Genomic DNA, 26655 nt, shown 5'->3' with positions numbered 1-26655 from the left:
CCAGACAAGGTGCAATTGTGGTCCCAGCTCTGTATCTGTGAGAGCTCACGAATTTCTGGTTAATCTTAATGTTAGCCTTGTAGTTGCTTAGAAATTTGGATGATTCTGTTGAGTGAAGAATGCACAAGTCTAGGTTATTTGTCCTTTGTTTTACTCTCAAAAGTGTAAAGACTGGTTCTTGAATCATCAGAGGATGATTGGAAGCTTTCTGTGCATTAGCCCCCAGAATGAGGAACGTGGTTTGTGTTACGGAAACTTTGGTTGAGCTGAATTTTGCTGCATTGACATGCTGGTAGAGCTGCGATTCTTCCCCAGTCCTAACGGTAGGATCTGTAAATCCCTACTTTATCATGCTGCTTGAGACCATCACTCAGTCACTTCTCAGGATTTCTCTCTATCAGAGGTGTTTTTGTGTCACAACTCATTACTCTTTATCTTCAGATCGGGACACTATAGACGATTGGTTATGAGGACCTCACTATTTTTGTTTACTTTTTATACATGTGAAGCTCTGTAGTAGCTTGGAAACTGTAATTTATTTTTCTATCAAATGCACTATATTCAGTGTTAGAATAACTTTTGTATAACTTGTACTAGGATCACAGCACTGAACTGTGAGTTGTCTGTACACTGAAATGAGAAGGGTAGATGTGACCTTGTTCAATAAAACTTTCGTGAGACTTTTGGTGTTTGTCTGAGTTGTTTCTTGAGTGTGTGATACTTACCTGCTGGCCCAACAGACTTGTTGGCCATATTTATTAATAGGAAGGTAAGGGAGTGAGGTGAAGCAGTGGTACAGTATTCAGGGATCCGGTCAGTGTGTGGGATGTGACTTCAGGAGTGGAGGAGCATTTTCTATAAGAAGGACCATATATAAAAAGTAGGATGAAAGTGGCTTTCATCCAGACTGGAGCGGTCCTGGTTTATCTCAAGCTGATATATCAAGGATATCCCGCACATTCCTGGTGCTAACTGGCACTAGGGTCCATTGTAAAGCTCCACATACCACTGTAATGGCTTTGTTTATAGTATGCTGGGGAATGGGGAAAACCGGCCAGGGTTACTCAGGGTCAGTCATGGTGGTTACAACTGAAGATGGCTGCAGTCAGGTCAGGCTTTTTCCCTACAGAGGCCCTTATGGGGGAAATTGTCACTCCTCACAACTCTCTGCTGCACTGGCAAGCGGGAGATACTCAACAAATGTGTGTTCTGTGAAACTTAACAGGCATAAAGGTTCACAGCCTAGAATATGAAGACACACAACACTTAAAACAGCCATTTAAAGTGAATTATTCTTGAATTACAGCATAACAAATGGGCCATAATGGAACCCTGTGTGCCAGTCCTCTGCCTTGTCCTTGTTAAAATGTAGATAGTAGTACCTTGATAGTAGTAGACTTCATAGTGGAAAATGCATAGAAAGGTGTTACATAGTAAATGTGTTAGGTGCTGCCTTTTTTTTAAATCAACTCAGGACCTTGCACTTGCCAGGCAGCCACAGTGCCACTCAATTACATCCCCGGCCAGCTGTGCTGCCATTTTTCATGGCGATCTTGGTATGCCTCTAAGCAGTCTTTAGTTTCCTTCTCACACAACTGGTGATCTCCGTTAGGGGTGGATCTGGCCACCACTTCTAGCCACCTGGTCTCAGCTGCAGAGAAAAAGCACTTGCCCAAGGAGAGTTCTAGTCACAGCCCCCTGGTCACCTCACCTCCACAGGCTCCATGGCAGCTGTTTCCTAGTCTTCACTTGTAGGAACCAGCCTTCAGGCTCGAACCAGACCAAGGGGTGGAGAAGATGAAAAATAGACATAGAAACAAGTTAGAGTTCGTGGAGTAAGTCTGTCCTGACTCCAGCACCCTGTCTAGCTTTCCTGGGCTGGCCTCCTAGTGCCATTTGCCATTCTCTTCTCAGCGCCCCCTTTTTTTGGTTTACCATTTAGGACAAGGTACATCACACTGCAGTCATGACCCAGAAATCGTAATGGCTTACAAAATGGCTACATCATTTGCAGGACCTGGTATCAATAGAAATGTGAGACTCTTTTCAAAAATCACTGAGAATTTCAAGATAGGATAGAGCATTAAACCAGGCAAGGGACCCTTCCAAGCATTGCTCTGTATACAGAGTTGCTTTTTCACATCACACATTTCCATTGCAAGTGACAAAAGGGCTCCCCAGTCTGAGAGACTTGACACGTGTTTGTGTGACCTCAGAGGTGGGGAGAATGGAACGTGAGGAACTGTGCTTGGGCTTGGTGCATTTCCACCTGGATGTGACACACATCCCTGAGCAAACTGCAAGGGTGTGTCTGTTTTCGGGGTGTGAGGCAAGGGCAGAACACTGGCTCTAAGGTGCAGTGTGTCCCACATGTGGCTTACCGCCAAAGGTACCTGATTCTCCTGCCGGTCTGGTACTCCCTGGTTTTCTTTGTTAGCTGCTTTCCTCCTCTGCCCACTCCTGTAAGACAGAGTACCCTCATTCTTGCTACTAGCCCTGTTCACATTCCCTCACTCCTGAAACTTTGAAGGCAGCTCCCATGGCTTCAAATCCATCCATGTGCTGGTGCCTCCCATCTCATCCTACCTCTCTGCCTGGACTGAGCTCCATTTAGGTTTTACACAAATATCCAAGACTCAGCACTTCTTAAACCAAACTTAAAGTTGTTCTGCCAAAGCACCTGCTCCATCACACAGCAAAATTGCTTGCTACCTAATGGCACTGATCCCAATAAATTGTCCTATGGCCCTTCATTTCAGTCTTTATGCCCTGCTAAATCTGTCTGAAATCTCTTTGTCTCTGTAGATCCACTCCTTGTCTCCTTCTACATCTGTCTTGAGCTACTGCAGTCTCCCAGGTTAAATCCATTTTCCAAAATGGAGTCTAAAACAAAGTCTCAGTCTTCCTCAGCCTGAACTCCCTTGGTGGCTTCCTTCCTGTTGCTCCAAACAGAATCCGAACTCTGTCTGTGGCTTGCATCACATTTCCTGAGGCTTTCCCTCATTGATTAGTAGGTCATCCCTCATTCTGTTGGGCCGCAGTGCTCCTTGTTCAGAGCTTGGGTTGTATGTCACTTTCCCAGACCTCCCTCCAATCACCCTATTATTAGCTAGTCCCCTTTGTGATAGTTACTTTTTCCCTGATAATATCCTTATATACTGCTCCATCCGGGCACCTTGCAGCCTGCCTGGCATGCAGTTGGTGTTCAAATATTTATTGACTCAGCACTGAATTGATTGGCTACCCGCTAGGTTATGTGTTCCCTGTTGGGTCCTTGACTTTGGTTTTCCCTTGTCCTCGTACGTTAGGATTCTCCAGAGACAAGAACCAATAGAATATGTGTGTAGATACATGAAGAAATGTATTAGAGAATCTGCTGAGAAGTCCCACGGCAGGCAGTCCACAGGCTCTGGAGACACTGGGATACTGGTAATACGAGTCAACCCAAGTCCAGAAGCCTCCAACCCAGGGAGGTCAATGATAACTTCTCAGTCTGAGGCTGAAGACCTGAGGACCCAGGGTGAGAGGCGCTGGTGTAAGTCCTGGAGTCCAAAGGCTGGAGGGCGTGGAGTACTGGTGTCCAAAGCAGGCAGTAAGCACATCCCAGCTCTCAGCGAAAGACACTAATTTGCCTTCTGTGTTGGTTCTCTCCAAGCCATGGCAGATCCAATGGTGCCTTCCCACACTGAGGGCAGCTCTTCCTCACCAAGTCTTCTCAGAGGCACACACTAACGTCCTCTGGAAATATCCTCAAGGATTTACCTAAAATAAGACATAACCAGGTTTCTAGGTATTCCTTAATTTGTACAAGTGGGCACCTAAAATTAACCCTCATACTTTATTTAGTCCTTTTCCTCATCCCTGGGACACTGCCCAACACCTGCAATTTAAGGAGCTTATTTTGGCTCACAGTCTGTAAAGTTTTCAGTCCATAGTTGGCTGGCTCCAAGGCAGGGCTGCACGGCACAGAAGCATGCAGACAAGAAACAGTCTACGGCATGGCAGCCCCAAAGCAGAGAAGAGGGAGGAGCCTAGAAAGGAGGCAGACCCTTCCAGGCACTCCCACAGTGACCCACCTTTTCTGACCAGACCCAGCCTCCAAAGTCAGCCATGAGCTCCCAAAATCCAATCACCTTCCTAAAGCCCTGCCTGTGACACATGAGGCTTTGGGGAACATTTAATTCTGAACCATAACCCACATCCTTACCACGGATTTTGAGGTACAAACAAAGAGCCTACAAGTCATGCAGATACAGTAGGAAGTGTTAAAACAGGATTGGAACAGGTCTATTTAGCTCCAGTGCCGGATTCAGCAGTCTCCAGCTTCAGGGCTCCGTACACAGGTTACCAAGTAGTCATTATGCCCCAGGACTTCAGGTTCCTGGGACATGGAACTTTGAACACTACACCCAGGAAAGTCCAAATGTCCAGACCTGAGTGGATGTGTCACTCTGTTAATCACAATCACAAAATTTTATCAACTTTGCTTTCATATAGCCTCATCCTAAGATACAAATCACAGTTTTAATGAGTTTTAGTTTTCCTTTTTTTTTTTTTTTTTTTTTTTTTTTTTTTTTTTTTTTTTTGGTCAGTACTGGGGATCAAATCCAAGTCTTTGTTGCACATGCTAGGCAAGCACTCTGCCACTGAGCTGAGACCCCAGCCCTTTTTATTTCTTTAAATTTGAAATAGAGTCTTGGTGAGGTGCATGCTGGCTTTTGAACTTGTAATTCTCCTGCCTCAGCCTTCTGCGTACCTGGGATTATAGTCGTGTATCAATCACCACACTCAGTGCTAGTTATTTTTTTCTAACACAGTAAAATAAAAAGTACCAAAATGAAGAGTGTTCTAAGCGTCAAACACCACCTCACACCTCCCCAGGGGTGAGCCTGCCAGGATTTGGGAAACCCTGTCCAACAGCGTACTTCCCCAGACCCAGGAGCTATTCTTCCGTCCTGCCTGAGAGCTCTCCCAGGAATCATCAGTCTGTCCTCCCATCATGCACTGTGCCCACTCTCTGTAGTGGGTAGGTTTTCTCCTTCAGTGGTCACAGCCACCCACAAGGGCTGCTCACCAGCACTCAAAGAGTGGCTAAACCTGAGGGTTAGGGGTAGATGATAAACAGCTTGTCTACAGCCACACCAAAGGTGTTTGTCGTAGGACATGTACCCAGGCCCGCAGGCGCAGAGCCATGAAGCACAAGCCTAGCTCTTTGGGAAGGCCTAGTTGGTTTGGGCTGACCTCTGACCTCTCTCTCTCTCTCTCTCTCTCTGCCCCTTTCTCAAACAATGCTGCAGCTTTTGTCCTCAGCTCTTGACTCCGCCTGATGCTTCCCATCGTCTAACAGCTGCCTGCGGTGGCACTGGCCCCCATCATTTCCTCTCTGGGATAGTACAGTAAACTCTGTTTCCCTGAAGCCCACTTACAGTGGCTCTGCTTTGGGTTCAGCATGCTCTCTGATGGCCACTCTGGGGTCTCAGTTGAGGGGATGAGGTGCTCAAGACACCAACTGTAGGAGGCCCTGGCCATGGCATCATCAGTTCCCATGCTGCACTGGCAGAGTGGGTGCCTCCTGAGATCTTGTACCTCCTGCACCTCACTTGTCTCCAGGGGTTGGACAATGGACCCAGGTCCCGAAAACACCTAGGGCAGTGTTTGGGCTGTGCTGCCCAAGGCAGCCCCTCTTGGCACTGTGTGCCAACCTCTGAATCTGCAGACTGACTTGACAGGTCCCTGTGCCCTCTGGGGAAGTAAGAATACTGCAGGATGGAGTTGGGTGTTGGCCAGAATGTTCCTAGACTGTGTTGATTCACTTTTAAGAGACACAGCCCTCTGTAGGAAGGGAAAAGCCCCCCAGCAGAGTTGCCCCTGGGCCTGGGAGATGGTCACTGGCACAGAGTCTGGTCTTCAGCACAAGGCACTGTTCCCTGGCTTCATGCAGCCAAGACTCACTGTCCCAGAGCTTTGGCTTTCTAGCCTCTGATTCTTTCTGCCACCAAGGAGCCAGCTCCTGCTCTTCCTCCCCCCAGGCCTCCTGTCTGTGTCACCAGGCTGCCAGCTCTCTGGCAGTCTTTCCCAAATTCTTGAAAGGCACTGAGGCTTGAAGTTGACAGGGAAGAAGTGTTGGGACTCAGGAACCCCATGAGCTTCCTTCCCAGAGGAAGAACCATCCGCATCCTGCAGATTACCAGTCAGAGGCTTCAGTCCCTGTTCAGCATACTCCTCTGGCAGATGACAAGTGTGCCTGTTGGTCATCAATCTGAGATTATTTTAAACTTTGGGTTTAAGCTCTGTTCATATAGGCAGCCCTTTCAGGAATGCAGGCCTGATAACCACGTGCATTGAGTCAGGCCTACCTGGTGGTGGAAAGCTTTTGCCATGTGGTGACACTGCTAAGGAAAGCCACTGCAGTTTTCGAGAACCAGGAACCTTACCTGTGCAACCTGGGATGACAGGCCCAGCCAAAGGCCCAGAGAGTGTTCGCCCTGCCCAGCTTACAAAGCACAGAGGCCTTCCCCAAAGGCTAGGCCACTGGGGCTAGGATCCAGCTGACCAAGCCCTGGCTCTGGGCTGTAGGATTTGAGGAGGCCATCAGGACAACACACATGTCACTGGCCTCCTTTGGTGGAGAGGAGAAGATCCTCAGGAGCCCTCGGGTGGTGGGTGGGCCCCAGCAACTGGCTCTCAAGAAGAGGGCAAGCCTCCAGGCCGATCCCTCTGATTCAGTCTCAGAACCTCTGGATGAGAGGCCAGGTATAGCCCCACTTTCTGGGGGCTTTTCAGAGAGTCTGTGCTGGTCTCCCCAAGGGCTAGGCTCACCAGCCTCTTGTCTGTCCCACGAGTCATTGCTGTTCCCTGCAGAGGGCAGAGGGAGCATAGACTGCACTCACCCTAGGATCATGCCCGTGGCCACCAGGACCAGGCCAGCCCTGCAGCCCAGATACTCAGTGTCCAGCTCCGCCTGGCTCTGGAGCTCCTCACAGGTTGTTGCTGCCTATCCAAGAGCCTCCGAAGGGCCTCTGTGAAGCTGGGAGGTTGAAGGTCCCAGTGTTCAGTGAGAATCAGTCTGGTAGTGGAGCCTGGGGGTGCTTTCAATCCATGTTTGTGGTTATCCTTTGCTCTTCGAGGAGCTCTTTTATCTTTTGTATTTTGGTAAATTTATACAGTACAATTTACCAACGCCACCATTTTTAAGTGTGCAGTTCATCAGCATTAAGCACTTCTCCACTGTTGTGCAGCCATCTCCACCAACCATCCACAGCTTTTTCATCATCCCAGACTGGACCCCTGTGCCCCTTAAACAGTAGCTCCCCAGTCCCCTCCCTCGGCTCTCAGCAGCCATCCTTCTGCTTTGTGTCCCTGAGTGCAGCTGCTGTAGGTGCCTTGCATCCATAGAACCCTACTGTACCTGTTGCTTTGTGATGGGCTTATTTCACTCAGCATACTGTCCCCGGGTCAGTCCACGCTGCAGCACATGTTGGAATCCCTTGCCTTTCTCAGGTTGAACAAGATTCCGTCATATGGATGAAGCACATCTTGTTTGTCTCTTCATTTGCTGATGGACATCCTGGATCATTTTGGCTGTTGGAATAATGCTGTTATCTACCTGGGTGTGCAAACGTCTCTTCAAGTCCTTGTTTTCAGATTTTCGGGGTATAAACCCAGAAGTGAAATTTTCTGAATCGCATTGGCAATTCTGCGCTTAACTTTCTGAGGAACCGCCAGGCCTAGGCACAGTGGCTGTGCCGTTTCACAAATCCCCAGCAGCGCACCAGCACTGCAGGTCACCACATCTTCACCAACACTTATCTTCTGCAGCTTCTTTCTTTTCCTTCTCTCCTTCCCTCTTTCCTCGCTCCCTCCTTCCTTCTGTCTTCTTTGATTGGGGAAAACATCTACTCATGCCCTTTGACCATTAAGACATTTTGTTTTTGTCACTGTTGAATTGTAGGAATTTTTTGTCCATTCCGGATATCAATCCTTTAGCAGATAAATGTTTCACCATTGTTTTCTCTCATTCCATAGGATGCACTTTCACTCTGTTGATAGTGTCTTTTGGTGCACAAAAATGTTTAGTTTTCATGAAGTCCAACTTTTTTTTATCTTATTGCCATTATTATTATTATTTTTTTTTTGTCATAGCCTAGAGATCATTGTCAAATCCAATGTCAGGAAGATTTCTTCTTATGTTTCTTCTAGAAGTTTTATATATTTACTCGTACATTGAGCTTTAAGTAATATTTACTTAATTGTTTTAAGTAATAGTTTGCCTATAAGATAAAAGTTTGGCTTAGATCTTTTTCATCTGGGTATCTGGTTTTCTCACCACATTTGTTGTAAAGACTTTTCTTTTCCACACTGAATGGTACTTTATTCCTTTCTATTGGCATTTTTCCAAAGTCACTTGCCCATAAATGTGAGGGTTTATCTCTAGGCTCTTTATTCTATTGGCCCGTATCTCTGTTTTTATACCACTACCAAATTGTTTTGATTACTGTAGCGTTGTAGTAAGTTTGAAATTAGGAAGTATGAGTCTTCTTTTTCCTTCTGTTAAGAGGCCAGGAGAGTAGAGTATCTTCGATATTGTAAATTTCTACCTGCACAAACCAAAGCCCAGTGCAAACAATACTCGAAACTAGAAACTGTCCCAATGAGAAACCATGCATGGGGCTGGGGATGCAGCCCAGAGGAGAGCACTTGTCTACCACATGCGAGGGTACTACCCTCCAGCACAGCAAAACAAAACAAGACTAGAAACCACCAACAAATCTGTAACTCAGGAATTTACATTAACCAATCAGACCTTTTTGTCATTTCTGCACACACTTTATAAACATATTCCTCTCTTGCCTCTCTTGACAGTGTTAACTCCTTGTGGCCTGGCTTTGCCTCCTTCAAGAGTCACTGAATGTTTAGAAAAACTGTAGAATTTAAATGAGCTTCAAATTTTCTTTTATCATTTCTTCTTCACAGTTGTTTTAACTGTGAACTTCCATGTGAAGTTTACAATGAGCTGTTTATTTCTGCAAAAAAAATTACATTGGGACTTTGTATGGATGGCTAGATTGCATTGGACAGTAATGCCATTTCAACAATATTAATTATCCATAATGTTTATCCACATTGTACCACTTATTGATCCTTTATTCTTTTCCATGGCCAAATAATATTCCACTGGATAGATAAGAGCACATTTATCCATTGATAAATACAGGCTGTTTCTATCTTTTGACTGTTAAGAGATCCCCCAGTCTAGTTTTGCTTCCTTCCTATCTCGAGTTGCTTTTATTTTGTGGGCCTCAGGGTCCTCATCTTCTTCAAATGTCCTCCTTCACCTCCTTTAGGAGGCATCTTGCCTGATCCCTGTACGTCCCATCCACAGCCTCACACAGGGCGCAGAAGGCTTGCACCTCCAGTGGAGAAGATCGCAGCACGTTGCAGTGATCCCAGCTCTCCCGCAAAATGACTGATGAAGGAGGAGCCTTGCTAACCAAGTAAATCCTTAACCCTTTCGCTATTTAAGCAATGTGACAATAGTGAAAAGTCAAGTCACTTCTTGACAGGTATTTTGACGCCTTTGGATTCAGAGTCCATACATTCTGTTTTCCAGAGCTGTTTCCACTTCTAAACACTGCTTCAGTAACTCCAAAGTCCCACTGAGTGTCAGTGGGGTCCTCATAAAACTTGGTGCCACTGCCCTTGACGTGCCTCAAAATGTCCATTTCTATCCATCATTGCTTTAATTTTTAAATTTTTTTTTTCAGTACCAGGGATGAAACCTAGGGCCTCATGAATGCTGGGCAAGTGCTCCACCAGTGGGGCCAGTTGTACATTTCTAAATGATTTATGTTAACAAAATAACTTCCACCACCACCACAAAATCCACTGAAGTCAGGGCAAGGAAGATTGCTAGGAATAAAGACAGAGATTACATAATGATATGTAGGAACCAGCCAATGAGCTCGAACCTGACCAATGAAAAATAGACACAAAATCAGGTTAAAATCTGGAGTGCCAAGGGGCTCATGTCTCCCTTCAACATAAATCCCCAAGTGACTGGCACACATTGGCCTTATTCACCCCGACATGGGAACAAGCAATCCGAATTCCACAGGATCCATCTGTCTCCCTCCCTGCATGGCACGTCTCTGGCTAAACAACTTAACCTCAGGTGTTGTCATGTTTCCCAGCAGTGAGTCAGCACACCTGCACGCGCTCTTTCTGCTCAGTGCTCGCCCAGGAGGCCAACTAGGCCGCATTCTTCCCGTCTGGTCTCCAATAATGATCAGTGGATAAATTCACCAAGAAGCGTTAATAGCATAGCACGACAGCAATGCCAATAGAAGTACAAAAGGAATACACACGTCTGCACTCTAACCAGATATTTCTGCACCCTGTTTCAATAATTAACGGAATTAGCATACAGAAAATCTGCGAGGATGTGATAACAACACCAGCAAACAGCCTGAATTATAAAGAATTATAAAATTCTTCACCCAATACTACTACAGTGTACACTGTTTTCTAGGGCGTCCTGAAGATTCACCATGTAGATCCTAAAACAAGTCTTAATAAATTTTAAAAGATTCAGATCATACAGAGTATATTATCTGACCATAGTGGAATTAAATCAATGACTACTTATAATCAACTATGTGGAAACGATCCCACTTCTAAATAAATTACTGGTCAAAGAAGAAATCAAAAGGGAAATCAAAATGATGTTGAAAATGCTGGCAGGGTTGTGGGGACAAAGGGACCTTGCTCCACTGCCGGTGGGAGTGTAGACTGGTGCAGCCGTTATGGAAATCAGTGTGGAGAGTCCTCAAAAAATTAGGATTAGCGGTCCCATTTGACCCAGCTGTTCTCCTGGGTATCTTCACCAAAGAATTTAAAACATCATACCACAACGATATATGTGCACCCACATTTGTAGTGGTACAGTTTGTAATAGCTGAATCTTAGAAACACCCAAACGTCCATTAACTGATGAATGGATAAAAAAGATGTGGCTTTTCTATACAGTGGAGTACTACTCAGCCATAAAGAAGGATAAATTTGAGGCATGTATAGCTAAATGGATGCAACCTGAAACGATACTCAAGTGAAATAAACTGGACACATGTGTGTAAATATCACAGTTTCTGTGGTGTGAAAATCTGAGAGTAAATAAGGACCAAAATGTATGATATATAATAGGAAATAGGAGAAAACTGCTCAAAAGGAAAGGGAAACTGTGAAGAGGGGAGAGGGGAAGAAGAAAGGGAAGAGGAGAAAACAGGAAAAATTGGAAACAGAGCTTTCATAAATGAGAGGTGGTGAAGGCAGAGGGGGTTGGGAGACAAAGAGGAATGGAGATATACCATGCACAGTTACAGACTCCCTGTGGTGACTGTGGTCGTTATGTGTGTCTACATTGTACCAATAAAATTATTTCTTCTCTCATTGACTTTATTGGTACATTCTAGGTACACAGTACAGTTACATTCATCATTGGGATCTCGTACCTTTACGTGACAGGTCTTGGTTCTCATTTTTTCCCCTTGTCCCTGCCCTCCCTTCACCCCCTCCTACCTTCCCTATTTACAAACGCTTTATTTCCATTTCTTCATTTTCTCATATTTTTTTTCTTTTCCCTTATTACCTTTCCCCTACCCTTCCCACTTCCCCTACACCTTTAGCCCTTTTCTTCCTATTTCACATTGTCAATTATATCGTTAGGATCTTATGTATCATTTTAGTTTTTCACACTGTACCAATAAAATTAATAAAAAATAAAAATAACATTGATGTTGAGCTGAATAATATACAAAGTCTCCAAAGTTGCTGGCAGCAGCTAAAGTAGTCCATAAAAAAATTTCAAAAAAATTTTTGCCAGCATCAGATGTGTTTTATGAGCCTTAATCAATTACCATAAACATAAATTACCAGCCAGAATAACAAGCCAAAAAACAAAACAGTTGTACTAAATCAAGGTACACTTCTAGGTACATTGGCCAGACTGGATAATGATAATTTTTTTCTCTCTCTCACCATTTTTTCCTTATTGTTTGTCTTTTATTTATGTATGGGGTTTCTCCTATGAGAAACCATGCAATATTTAAGCTTGTGTGTCTGATTCACTTCACTGAACATTATGATTTCAAGGTGTATCTGCTGACTTTATGGCAGAATCATGCTCTATTGTGTATATACACCACATTTTCTTTATCCACTCATCTGTGGATGGGCATACGGGCTGCTTCCAAGACTTAGCTATTATGAACTGTGTTGGTATAAACATGGCTACGCATGCCTCACGGTAATATGTTTTAACTCTTTTGCGGAGATACCTAGAAGGGAAACGGCTCGGTCAGATGGAATTTCTTTTTCTTTTTTTTTTTTTTTTTTACTTTTTTTGAGGAATCTCCATACTGATTTCAGTAGCGATTTATCACTTTGCACTCCCATCAACAATGTAGAAAGATCCACAACCCCAACGTGCAGCCTGTTTCCTTTCTTGATGACGGCCTTTCTTTCTGAAATGAGATGGAATCTCAGTGTTGTTTTAATTTTCATTTCTCAAATGACCAGTGATGCTGGACATTTTTCATGTATTTATTGACCATTTGTACCTCTTAATCTGAAAAGTGTCTATACATTTCAGATGCCCATTTTTAAATTTGGGGGGGTCTTTTTTTTAATTCTTTATATACTGTAGACTTTCGTCTGAGGAATAGCTGGAAAATATTTTTCCCATTCTGTAGCTGCTTCTTCACCCTGATGGAAGTTTCCTTTGCTGTGCAGAGCTTTTTGATTTAATGTGATCCCATTTGTTGATTCTTGGTATTTTTCTTGTGCAACAGGGGATCTGCTCAGAAAGTCCTTGCTTACGTGTTTCTGTTTTAATATTTATATCTTCGATCCATTTTGATTTTAGTTTAGTGCATGGTGAAAGATATGTCTTGGTTCAATCTTCCGTATGCAGATAGCCAGTTTTCCCAGCACCGTTTGTCAAAGAGGCTCTCTTTCCTCTAGCAAACATGTTTTGTCCCTTTGTCAAAGACAAAGTAGCTAAGTGTGTCTGGAGTTGTTTCTGCATCCTCTGTTCCGTTCCATTGATCCACAAGCCTGTCCTGTCACTCCCCACCCCACCCCCACATACCAGGCTGGTGGTTTTGTTTGTTTGATTTTTATCACTGTAGCTTTGTAGTATAATTTGAAGTTTGGGACTGCAGTGCCTCTGCCTCACTCTTGCTGGTCGGAATTGTTTTTCCTAGACTACATCCCTTCTGGTTCCATATGAATTTTAGGATTACTTCCTCTAGTTCTGTGAGGAATGCCGTTGCTATTTTCACTGGGATTGTGTTCAATCTAACAGTTTTGGAAGTATGGCCATTTTGACTATATTGGTTTGGTCTATCTAGGAACAGGGGATATTTTTCTATTTTCTGATGTCCTCTTCCATCTTCTTTTCTGTACTTTAGTACTGTAGTTTTCATTGCAGTGATCTTTCACATCCTTTGTTAGGTTAATTCCTAAGTATTTCATTATTCTTGAAGTTGTAGTGAAAGGCATTGTTTCTCTAATTACTCAGTGAATTTGTTATTGATGCTCAGGAACACTATTGATTTTTTGACAGTTGACTTTGTATCCTGCTACACAACCAAATTTGATTATTAATTCTAGGAGTCTTTTGGTGGAGTCTTTACGGCCTTCTATGTGGACAATCATGTTATCTGCAAATAATGATCATTTAACTTCTTCCTTTCCTATCCATATCCCTTTTATTTCTTTCTCTTAGTTGCTCCAGCTAATGTTTTAAGAAATATACTGTTTAGCTCTTTTTTTTTTTTTTTTTTTTTTTTTTTTTTTTTTTTTGGGTACCGGGGATTGAACTCGGGTCCGAACCACTGAGCTAAATCCCCGGCTCAAATTTCTTTTTTTTTGTTTGTTTGTTTAGCTCTTTATCCCCTCATGAGTATCCATTCTTTTTGACTTATTGGCATTGTTAGCCTCATTGTCTCTTTCTGGGATATCCCTGAGAAATTTTTGTAATATTGATTTGATGGTCATGAATTTCTTGAAGTACTCCTCTTCATAACTTATTTCTCCATCATTTTTTTTTCTCCATAAGTTTTAAAGGAAGGTTTTGCAGGATATATAAGCTGTGGTTGGAAGTTGTTATCTTTTAGGGCTTGAAACCCTTCATTCCAAGTCCTTCTGGCCTTTAAGGTTTGTGTTGAGAAATGTGCTGCAGCTTTAAGGGATTTACCTTTATATGCGATCCATTGCCTTTCTCTAGCAACCTTTAAGATTTTGTGCCTCGGATGAATTTCTGGTACTTTGAGTGTAATTTGGCATAGAGAGGTTCTCTTTTGGTCATAACTATTTGGGGATCTATGTGCCTCACTTATTTATATGCTTATTTTTTCCCTATATTTGGGAAATTTTCTGCCATTATTTATGTGAAAAGGTATTTTATACTATTTGTGTTATCTTCTGATTTTTCACTTATGCCAGTTACTCTTAGATTAGTCTTCTTCCTGTCATCTATTAGCTGTTGGATCCATTTTTCATGTTCTCTTGTTGCATTACTTAAGGTGTATTTGAGCAGTTGGTCTTTGAAGGTATCATCCTCTACTAGTTCTAAAATTCTGCTCTCACAATGGTTGCTTCTGCTGCCCATACTTTCAGTGTAGTTTTTAATCTCCTAGATTTCTGACTGAAACCTTTTCATAGACTCTAATTCTTTGCTAAACTGGTGATTGTGTTTTGTATCATTTTGTTTAGTTTATCTAGCTTTTTATTAGTGTCTTCCGAATGCTCCTAGATCATTTTGGTTGTTACTTCCATTATCTGTATAGTTAAATCTTCTGTGATTCTGTTAAGTACTTCTTTGATCTATTTTCTAACCTCCTTTTGAAGTTATCCTTTTGAGTAATCTGGGTGTATAGCTTATGTTATTTTCCCCCTTGAAATCACCTAGATTGGCTTCAGGGAAGTTGGAAGTTTTGGGAGTCATTTTGTTGCCTTGTCTTCTCATGTTTGTTTTGTTTTATTTTGTTTTGTGTTGAGGTTTGTGAACACTTATAAAGACTTTGTGGCTAGTATAGAGATCTCTTTAGTCAGCTGCATAGGGACAAGGTCTGTCCTTTACCTCAAACCCCTCAGGGCGTCTCTTTCCAGCCTGACTATGGCTCCCTGAACACAGCTATCTTCGTGACTGTCTCTCACCCAGTCACTATAGGAATGTAACACTGTGAGCCCCACCCTGAAGTGAAGTCATCCCAGTTTCAAACAACCCTTCCAAGAAATGGCATCTGACCAAGTGCTGTCTCCAGGAATATGGTGGGGGTTTGCAATGGAGTCATTCAACAGCTGTTGCCTATTGAAGGATTCACATGGAAGCAAAATTCCATACTCTCCCTTCAGCTCATAGCATCTGCCAGTCTGCTGCTCCACGTCTTCATTTCTTCTTAAAGCCCTCTGTGGTCCCCAGCTTTCTTTCACTATTTCTCTGTAGATTCAGACTTTCTTTCTCATGAGCCACAAGCCAGGAGCCAGGGAGTAAGTGCAAATTGTCTCTTCCCTTTTCTGCTTACCTCTTCAGTTGGGGGTTTTAATTTTTCTATCAGATCCTTCCTTGTTCTTAAGGATCTACTTTTTCCTTCCCCAAATTGTTATTTTTTCATTGTCTGGATTCCAAATGTCACACGGGATGAGTTGTTGTTGCTTACCACTCTGCCATTTTCCCTCTCCCTTCCAATAGTGCTAAATATATTGAAAAAGATTTCAGGTCAATGGTTTTAGCTTACAATTTACAAAAACAGAAAAAGAAGAAAGTAGTTGAATCTAAACAGAAATCATTGAAAAAGAAAACAGAAAAGTTAGGGAATAAAAATAATTAAAAGATGGTTCTTTGAGATGATCAATAAAATTGATACACTTCCTCATGAATTTGATTTTAAAAGAAGGGAGAAGCAACATGTTACTAATATCAAGAATAAGGTGCAGCAACAGAACTTATAAGAATCACCAGATAACTCGGGAGGCTGAGGCAGGAGGATTGCTGTGAGTTTGAGGCCAGCCTGGATTACATAGTGAGTTCAGAGCCAGTTGGAACTACAAAGGGAGACCCTGCCTCACAACACCAAAAAACAAAAACATAAAAAAAAAAAAATCACAAGATTAAAAAAAAAATGCAAACTCGAACAAGACTATTTACAACTGCATCAAGAAAGATGAACTAGGTCCTGATAAATCAGAGGAAAGATATGTAAAACATTATGATGTTTAATCTTTTTTTTTTTTTTTGGTGCCAGGTATTGAACTCAGGGCTTTGTGCTTGCAAGGTAGGTGGAGAAACCACCGAGCTAAATCCCTGGCCCTTGTGATGGTTCATCTTGATTGCCAACCTGACTGGATTGAGACACCAAGAGAGGTGATAGGGTTATGAGGGCGCTGCCCTCGTTGATGAGAGAGCCAGTAATGCGTCCACAGCTGAATGAGTTGCTAGGAGGCGAGTCCCCGTTGGAGGAAGTAGATCACTGCAGGCTGTGCTTTCGAAGAGGTTGTCTGGTCTTCCGTTTCCTCAGCTTCTGGGCTGCCATGACTCGAGTGCTTCCCCACTGTGATGTTTCAGCCCTGGAGCCAGCCATGGACTGAATACCTTTGAACCTATGAGCCAACATAAACCTTTCTTCCTTAAATTATGTGTGTCAGGTATTTTACCCCAGCAACGGACAGCTGACTAACACAAGCAGGGTTACTAAAAACCATAAGCCATAGGTTTAATAAAGACTTACAGGAAGATTCAATATGATGAAAATGTCAGTTCTTTCCAAATGAATCTATGTTTCCAACAAAATCTCAAACAGAAACAAATTGGAGAAACTGACACTGAGATTCTAAAATCTTAGCAAAAACAAAGGACCTCGAACAGGCAAAATAACTTAGAAAAAGAAGAAGTTGGAGGATTTTTATTGCTATACTTTAAACTTTCTACTATGAGCTACAGTAAGACAGAGTGGCATCAATATAAAGGTTAATAAATAAAACAATGGAATCCGGGAGTGGTGGCCCACGCCTGTAATTCCAGCACTCGGGAGGCTGAGGCAGGAGGATCATTGTGAGTTCAAGACCAGCCTGGGCTACATAGTGAGTTCCAGGTCAGTCTCAACTACATAGTGAGACCCTGTCTCAGAAAAATAAATAAACAAAAACAAATAAATAAAACAACGGTACAAGGTCTATTAATAGGCTGGAATAGACATGAGCAAATTGTTAGGCCTCAGGTCACCTGATTAGAGGGCTGAGTGCCTACATTACCTCAGCCTCCAGCAGCCCCATTCATGTTGGTTGGATTTGAGGGTAATGTGAAATACAGAATCAGGGTCTGTGAGTCTCACAGTGTGAGGAAGGCTGGCGGGGGGACCTTTCATTATTCACGACCCCCTCACTGCCTCCACTGGGTTTTAAGTGGAGTGTTCCCCAGTGTTCTCTGCAGTCTTTGGCGAACAGAAGGAACCTGGTGACCTGAGGTGTCTCAGCCAGACGCCCTGAGAGTGCTGTGAGGGTCGGGCAGATTTCTAACACAGTTGTTTTGTTTTGTTTTATAAGTAAAGGTATTTTATTCAAGGGAGAAAGAAACAAAAAAACCCTGACCACCAAGGGTCTTACCCTTCTAGAGGAAAAAAGGTTTTTTTTTCCTAAACTCAGCCAGATTGAAACTAGTTTGGACACCTGGAATCAGTATTAATGGAAGACAGTGTCAAAGATGCCATATCAGAAACACAGGAGTGTCTCTGTCAGCCAAATGACAGAGAAGGAATCCCGGAACTCTTGTGTTATCATCGAGACATTAAACAAAAACAAAAACGCAGAAACGTCTTGGCTGGCACATCACAGGTCAGTACAGAAGGCTGAGCACCTGGACAGGCTCAGAAGCTTAGAGCAGTCCAGTTTCTCCAGTCTGAGGAAGTCTCCCCTCCCTCCAGTGCTACCGCTCAGGTCTCCACCTGAGAGCCAGCAGGAGCAGGAGGGCTGGGTCAGCCAGTGGACCTGAGGAGCTCTTGCCTGAATGACAAGTGGCATGGTGGGGAGTCAGTCCAGCCTCTCCTCCCAGGCTGCAGCAGCAGGGGAGCTGGAGGACTTGTAGAACTTCCCCTTTGAGGTCCCAAGCCATCACTTTCCCATGCTCTGCCTGTGCCTTTGACCTGGGACCAACACAGCCAGATGAAAACACAGCATGTCTCTCAGCCAGAAGAGGTACCCTGGATCCCCCCGGGGTTGCACAGGGGATGGGAAGAGGCTGGAGTTGGTCTAGATACCCACATTCCTGCACCAAGACCTAAGCAAGACACAGCATGCCTCATGGTTCTGCTGGGACAAGAGGAATGGATCTCTAGCTGGGAAACAGAGGCGCCACATTTGCAAGAGTGACACCCCGTGGCTATTCTAATATGAAGAGCCCTTCTCTGCCAGGGCCTTCTGGGTCTGTTCACTACCCTTCCTCTCCCTGACCACCCTTCTCACTTCTCATGCCCTTTGGACAATCTGTGAGCCGGATGAGGACCTGCACAGACTGTGCACTCATCCATTGTGTCCAAGTGTGCAATACAACAGGCCGGGGACAGCCAGCTGTGACCCAACCCTTGCGGAGGTCACCATCTGCCAAATGGACAGACAAGGCATAGAACAGATGGTGGTAATGCAGCAGAGTAAGTGCTCTGAGTGCAAGCCACAGATCCTTAACCTTCCCCGAGAAACAGAGATGCCTGGGAGAGTTTCCCATTCCTGTAGCTAGGGCTTGGAGGGGGAAGGAGGTTTTGCTATCTAGTACAGACCTTTATTAGGACCCCCCAAAAAAGAGCAGGGCTAGGGTGAGGACTGCCACTTTGGCTGGTCCTTTAAGACACGGCCAGACTCTGAAAGCTGCCAGCATTGCAAAGGGGTGATGGCAACGAGCAGGGGGAAGAGCCCAGAATGCTTCTCCGGCTACCAACCAAAGCTCCCACTGTTGCCAAGGGCGGTGCCAGAATTGTGCATGATGGTACCTTTCTATTCTGGTAGGTCCAACCATCGTGATACCCCACCACCTCTGTGGAAAGGGACCAATGGTGCTTCCAGGCCAACTGGGGATCCTGTCAGGTGGGTGCTATCCTCCTCCCCAGCGTGCAGGGAGCAGGCTCTGCCCTGAGGGTCCCTCAGTAGTAGCAGGACCCTGGTCACCGTAGTGAGCAGGACAGCCCTGTGCCCTAACTCACACCAGGATTAGGGTGGAGGAAGGAGAGGGGGATTTGCACAGATGTAGTCACACAGGGGAAAGCCACCTGGCAGTGGAGGCACAGCTTAGAATGAAGCAGCCACAAGCCACGGCACACCAAAGGTTGCCAGCAGCTGTGAAAAGCGAGGAGACAAGCATGAAAGGATCCCTCAGAGCCTGCCAAGGAAGCACAGTGCTGTCACCTTCACTTCAGACTTCTAGTCTCCAGAATATTCTGTCAAGTCTGTGCCGCATCTAAGCCCAGGGGAATACAGAGTCTTGGGGATTCTGAGCAGTCTCCCGCCCAGGTAAAAAGACGAAGGGGCTGGGGTAGCTCAGTGGTAGAAGGCTTGCCTAATGTGCATTGGGCCCTGGGTTCCATCTGCAGCACCACACACACACATTTGGGCGTGCAGCTGTCTGGTGGTCTAGCAGGGTGGGGCTTCTCAGGCTGGGCTCCATCCCTGTGAGGAGCCTCTCATCTCCTTACTCTCTGAGCCTCTCCTTCAGGCACCTATTGGGGAACAATGGGCAGCCCCAATGGCTTGCTCTGAAATGTCCCTTCTCGTGTGCCATGGCCCTCAAATGGCCACAGGGACATCCTAGAGGAGACCCTCTTCATGCATGACTTCTTCCTGACATCTTAGAATGACGGTGGCCATCAGGGACTATTCCCAGACTATATTCCTCAGGTCATTCTGGCCTACCAAGGCCCAGACTTGGGTCTAGGAGACCCCAACACTGATCCTCCACCTCTGGAGAATGTGGCTGTAATTTTCTGAAGCCCTGTGGGTCCAGCAGCCCAGACCCAGGTGTCCTATCCAAGCTAGTAATAGCTGGGCAGGGGTGGGACTTCCTCCATGAATGGCCGTAGAAAAGAAAGAGGATGGGCTTCTGTGACTGGGCTGTGGGGGAACTCAAGGCAACCTCCAGGTGATGAGAGATGCGATAGAATCTGTGGTCCAGGTACTGTACCAGTGTGGTTGATGCTCCTGGATGAAAGTTTTTGGCCCGGGCTTTGAGGGCCCAGCCATGGCCACAACAGTGAACATGGGCTCCAGAGCCTGGGACAGGGGAGGAAGTGACCCACGGAGGGGAATAGGGAGGGGCAGGGAGGGGAGCAAGCAAGCGAAAGGTGGCGAAAGGTTTCAAAACCTACTTCCTCTCTCCTGCCCTTGGTGGAGTGGCTTGGCAAACAAGACATCCTGGAAATAGAGAGAAGGGGCCTGTGGGCCTCAGGAGTGACTGTCGTCTCCATTTCCCCCGGGTAGTCAGGGTCAACTACTCCAGCCGAAATGATACCTCCTTCTCATGGACTATCAATGGGAAATAGTGTTGCTTCCACAAAATGGAGGGTGAAGCTTATGACCAGCATCCAGGGAGCTTCTAGGCTGTTCCACTTGTCTGCAGCGATCCTGGTGAGATCAAGTAAAAGCTGCCACCAAGACCAGTGAAAGGTTCAGGGTGCCAGGAACAAAGGCAGCCCAGCCAAACAGGTGCTGGTAGAAGACAGAAAATGGAGACCAGCAGAGAGACACCATCCTGTGATCTGTTGTGGAAACAAGGACGGTGGCCTGCATGTTCCCTTCCCGCCTGTGTCACACTGAATTTCACCCAATTTCTACTTTCTTTCACCCACTATAATTTAGGGCAGCAGTTCTCAAATCTTGACCCCTGTACACTCTTAGAATCTGATTAAGGACCCCAAAGAGCTTTTCTAATAGCAGTATTCACCATGGTAGAAATAAAAGTGATAACTTTGAAAATCTTACTTTAAACAATAAAATCATTATAAACTTTTTCAAAGTTGAGAGCCACCAGGGGTGGTAGTATACACCTGTACTCTCAGCTACTTAGGAGACTAGGGCAGAAGGACTGAAAAGTTCAGGACTACCCGGGGCAACTTAGCAATACCCTGTCAGTAAATGAATGGGCAAATGAAGAAATACACAAATGAGGGCTGGGGATTTAGCTCAGTGGTCCGACTGCCTGCCTTGCAGGCGCAAGGACCTTTCAATCCCCAGTACCAAAAAAGAGAGAGAGCTACACAACTAGGCTGGGGTGTAGTTCATAACGAAGGCCCTGGATACAATCTGAAGCAGTGGGGCGGGGGAGGAGGAAGGAGAAAGAGGATGGAGAAGGTGAAGGAAAAGGGGAAGGAGGCAGGGGGAGGAAGAGGAGACGACCATTTTCTAAAGCCAAAATTAGCAGAGGGGTGGCACTGCTTTTGCATTTTGCAAAGCTTTAGGGCCCAGCCTCACAGGAGTCAGCTGTTTTCTCGGGCCTGCTTCTGCATTTACTCTCTCGCAGGCTCTATCTCGGCTGAAGGACATTAACCTCCCCCAGGTACGTATGTGGGCAAAGAAGAACCTGACAGAGCCCAGGTGTGTGGGCTCTGCTTTAGAAGGCATGTTGTGGCAGCTGCCTGTACCCCACACGGAGAACTGTGACAAAGCCAGAGGAGATACCCCAGACACAACTGATGAAGCAGCCTCGGGAAGAAACAAGCCACTGCTCTGCCGGGAGACAGCTACAGCGTGTTAGGTGGAGGCCTTATTTTTGAAGATTCAGTTTGGGAAGGATACGTGCCATTTAGCTGAAGAGTGGGCTGCAGGGTACTTCTGTTGCTATCTTGGATAACCCAGCTCTGAACGTCTTCCTTTTTAGGCAAATCCTCTGCAGAGTTGTGGCAGACCGCCGCCTCCGCTGCAGGTAGCAGAGCCAGATGGCCTCTTCTCAGGTTCTGGAGGCTACAGGACACATACACACCCAAGGCTCAGCCGATCCATCACATCCTCCTCCCAGGACCTTCATCTTGTCTAACAGCAGATGGTTGAGGAATTACTTGTGGCATCTGGGGACACTGGAGGTCCCTTTTGGTGGCAGTGTCATAGGACCAATGGCAGTGGCACCAAGCTGCAGTCCTCACCAAATGTTCGTTCCGGCAGCACAACTCCCCAGGATCTCTGTGTAGCTGCCGAGCCTGTTCCAGCCTCCTGGCTCACCTGGGCCTGACAGCTTCCTTTCCTAGTCTGAACCTGCCGAGGGCTGGCACACTCAGGCCTGTCTCCGTTCTGCTGCTTCCTATTGTGTGTCCCTACCAGGCTGGACTCGGGCACTCAGCCTTCAACTCCCAGTTTATCTGGCACAACCCTGAGCAAAGCCTGGGGCTATAGCACATTCCCAACACTGTCCTGCAGCCAGCTGCTGGGCCGCACTGCTTTTTACTGAGAGCTCTAAACTCAGGGACTTCCCATGTCACCTCACTCTCCTGATGGATACCTTCTGGTGGCAACAACCTGTAAAAACCAGGGAAGAAAATCACCTATGGCCTGCTCTCCAAAACAATGACCTTGTAACATTTTAAATTCATGGGCCAACAGCACCCTGTGTAGATCATCATTGCTTCTAGGGCATGGACTGCTTCAGAGAGATCACTGGCTCGGCCTTGAATGTAAGTAGACTAGACGTCTGTCACATGTGGGCAGGGACCCTGCTGGCAGGCTTTGGCTTGGTCTCCTTGTGTTTCTGCCATTATAGAGAGAAAGGGCCCAGGGAGTGGTGCTCCTTCGGCCAGGCACCCAGAATACTGTCATGCTGTGGAGCCTACCTGAATCAGGCCCCAGCCTGGGGTATGATCCTTACAGTCAACCTGTAAACAGTGAGAATTTGTACTTGCAGGCCAGTGAGATTTTTGAGGTGCAGCAGCAAAAGCTGGTGGTTACATCATTCTGTGGGAAAAACTAGTGACAGAATTGATGAATGTTAAACACTGCAGTCTCTCTTGAATGGCAATTACTAAACCTGCAGGCGCAGCTGGGGTTGTATCAACTTCACAGATCAAACAACTGTTTCATAACTGTCACTCATGCTGCTTTAACCTAACAGTCTCCAGGCGAGCAACAGGCCTGACAGGGGCAGCCTATGTGAGTAGGAGGATTGTTAGCACACTTTTCACCTCTGCCCTCTGACACAAGACACCAAGGAGAGGTAAGACAGGCTGGTGTGCCCCTATCCTGACACTGCAGCCAAGAGGGGCTGGTGATGGCCCTGTAGCCCCCAAACGGGCTTTGCACTTCCTCCAGCAACATCTGTTTCTCCAGCCCGACATCTTCTCAATGCTTTCCAATACTTCGGGAGTAGTGGGGTAGGTGGGGCACTAGACTCCTGAGAACCAAGTTGACCTGAAGTTCCAGGTGGACACCCTGAGGCCAGCTGCACCTGTCCATGCATTTCCCATGGGCATCTCTCAGCTTGTCCTCTCCGCAGGCAGGCCGCAGTGAGCACCTCCTTCTCACTGTAGAGGTGTGCTCACTTCCCACGGTGTACGCCACAGGCAGGTCTAAACTGCTCCCCACTGTACCCACACCGCCTAGCTGAGCAGGTCTTCAGTAAACGCATTGAGAAAGTCAGTGAATGGGCAACTCTTGTTTATGGACTGGCACATCCACTGCTGCTCAGGGCTGCTTTCTACATTCTGCTGCTTGTGCAGACCCAGTGTGTGTGTATGGGGCCTCAGCCTCAGCCAGGTACTATAAGCTGAGGCATCCTTAGGCCTGCAGGCACTCAGAGCCCTGGGGCTGGCTTTCGTTGTTGCTAGTGTTTGTTACCAGCACATATACCAAGTATATTACTTTAGCATGTTTTAAATGGGACAAAAAATAGTGAATTTGGGTCTAACAAATGGAACAGATATGTCTCATGGTTGGGGCAAAGGGTTGTAGTCATGTAGTTACTGCACGGAACACACTTTAGGTTTTTTTTTTTTGCAGAGGGATCAAACTCAGGGCCCTGAGCTTGCCAGGCAGGTGTGGCGCCTCTAAGGTACATCCCGAGCCCTTCTTAGGTAATTTTAAATAAGTTATCAATACAAGTGGATTCCCAACAGTCTTCTCCCAGAAGCACTCCTTTACACTTTAACCTCCTTCTGAAAGTTTATTTGTTCTAGTCAGAGTATTACTCTTGCAGAATCTGGCTTTTTTATGTCTAGTTCCTTGGTATCCATCCCACCAGCACCTAAAGACACATCATACTTACCTAAAAAGTAACCCAAACTATTGCTTCTCTGTTGCTGACAGAACCAAAAGTTTGGACCTTAAAATAAGATACCTTGTTAGCTACTTTTGGTTAAGGTCACTCTGTCCAGCTTTCCAATGACAAGTAATGCTTTAATTTATGACAGGTATTCTAAGACTCTTTTAGAAATGGACAAGCCACTTGTTGCTTAATTTAGCTGTTCCTCAAGAGATGCTACCTACCACCTGGTTCCATGCTGGAGTACATCACCTGCCCCCAAAAGGTGGTGGCTCCTCTCTCTACTAACAGGTCCTGAGACAGGCTGCAGAACTGTGAAGACCTCTATCTAACATCTGAATATTCAGATCCATGGGATTTCCAACACCTAATTTCTGCCTACTACTTAAATTAGACCCCACAAGAGGTAAGTATTAACATTTTGTGCACTCTGAGGATACCTGCAATAAACACGTATCTTCACATACAGACAAAATAGTTTAACATAATACACCGTACTGCAGATGGAATTCAACATTACACTGCTAAAATATTCATATAAATATATGCAGATTCACTCCATTAGAAAAATTCATCTATTAGAATATTAAAGACAGTTAATGCCCAAAGCAATGCCCAATGAAAAACATTTTTAATTCTTTTTTTTTTGGTACCAGGGCTCGAATTCGGGACCTTGTGCTTGCAAGGCAGGCGGTAGCAACCACTGAGCTAAATCCCCAGCCCAAGAAAAACTATTTTAACAGCAGGAACACTAGAAATAACGATGAAGCTTCTAAACCAGTGACAGGAAAGAGATTCTGTACATTTGCTAATATGTCACAACAGGAACAATCTGAAATACAATTTTAGACTAGCAGGGTATAAAAATACTTTTTTAAACAATACTTTTAATAGATATAGTAAACCTTAAAAAAAAAAAAAACAGCTGTGTAGTTACTCCTTTTGAGGACCTACAACAATTCCACTTACTGTCCCTGGCTCTTACACACCAATTTGGGAAGCAAGTTCTCTCATACATATACACATCACACACACACACACACACACACACAAACACACACTCACACTCACACTCACACAAAACCACAGACTAAAATAACCTCTACTAGCTACAGTACACAACACTAAGTCACTAATTGGTATCCATCTCAAGGTGTGAAATGGTGTTTGGAGCCTGCTTGTGGTTCCAGATCTGGGATGGATAAAGTGGCAAAAGCAAGGTGGAGTCGGTGTGCATACATGGTTTTCACCGCACTGAAGGGCAGCTCAGTCTGGCATATCAATGTTTAACTTGGGAGGTGGGGGAACATATTTCCCAGGGCTCTGCGTTATAACTACCCTGGCCTTCTTTCCAAACATTGGAGGGATTTTTGGAGCTTCTGGGCCAGATGTTTCCTCAGCATCTTCACTGTCTTCATGATGGAGATCATAGGAAATGTTTCCATATTCTCGTAAAAATGGGAAAATTTCAAGCAGAAACTGACAGAAATCTCTGCGAATGCCAAACCACCAATGATTGCCTCCTTTTCGTCTAAATGTGGTGGCCATCAAGGTTACTAATGACAGCCAAAGGGGAACAAATATGGAAATGTAAGAGAATGTATTGTGGCCATCCAATCTGTGAACCAGGAGGACCTCAAAAGTGAGCAGGGGCACCACAATCGTTATCCAGCTGATGGCCATGGTCACGTGTGTTCTTCGCTGTTCTGCTACCACATCCAGGGACCTCAGAAACAGGAGGGACCAGACGATGTAATAGAGGACAACCAGGCAAAGGAAGGACATGAGGATCCACAGCGGCACGAACACCACCAGCCACGGCCAGTGGATAATCCTGTCCAGCCTCAGGGCGATGAAGATGAACTGCAGGATGTTAACGGAGCACAGGATCTCCAGCTCTAGCGACCTGTCGTGTCGAAAGCCCCAGACACAAGCGGCTACAGACACGGGGGAAACGAAGAACAGTGGCATAAAGACCAGCAGCCAGAAGTGGCTGCCCCTCTCCACCCGGTCACAGACCAGGACTTCGAACATGAGCAGCAGCAGGTGGATGCCCACGGCAATGAGCATGGCTTTGAACTCCACGCCGGCCTCTCCTTCAGTGCGGTAGCGAGGGTTTCGAGCCCAAACGCCCGCACCCACCGAGGCACCCGCGATGACCAAGAGTTTCCACAGCCATATGGGGGCGAACACGGCCCAGTAGCTCCACTGGATGACGCTGTCCAGGCGGAGGGGCAGCAACACCGAGAAGACCAGAAGGCAGGCGTAGATGAGGAACTTACTTGGGTTGAAGTCCTGGAACAGGCCCCTGGGGTTCATGGCGGAGCCCGCTGCTCACGCCACTCGGCGCCCACGTCGCCCCCGCCTCGGCGCAG

General features: G+C 45.6%; 2 protein-coding genes across 2 annotated transcripts in view; one reads left to right on the top strand and one right to left on the bottom strand.

The window, feature by feature from the left end:
• The window catches only part of Epb41l5 (erythrocyte membrane protein band 4.1 like 5), a 135091-nt gene extending 116022 nt beyond the window's left edge, over positions 1-19069 (top strand). The window contains exon 25 of the transcript XR_004514700.1: positions 19054-19069. The gene's annotated coding sequence lies outside the window, so the exon portion shown is untranslated. The remainder of the gene's footprint in view (positions 1-19053) is intronic.
• A 5078-nt stretch (positions 19070-24147) lies between these two features.
• Positions 24148-26649, bottom strand: Tmem185b (transmembrane protein 185B). Its single transcript, XM_010632278.3, has one exon. The coding sequence runs from the start codon at positions 26597-26599 to the stop codon at positions 25547-25549; it is 1053 nt and encodes a 350-aa protein (XP_010630580.1). The 5' UTR covers positions 26600-26649; the 3' UTR covers positions 24148-25546.
• Positions 26650-26655: the final 6 nt, after the last annotated feature.

The sequence above is a fragment of the Fukomys damarensis genome, unplaced genomic scaffold (assembly GCF_012274545.1).
Source record: "Fukomys damarensis isolate Sample0158 unplaced genomic scaffold, DMR_v1.0_HiC HiC_scaffold_29, whole genome shotgun sequence".
In the NCBI taxonomy this organism is placed as follows: domain Eukaryota; kingdom Metazoa; phylum Chordata; class Mammalia; order Rodentia; family Bathyergidae; genus Fukomys; species Fukomys damarensis.
The sequence above is the reverse complement of the archived record's forward strand: the minus strand, read 5'-3'. Positions and strand labels throughout refer to the sequence as shown.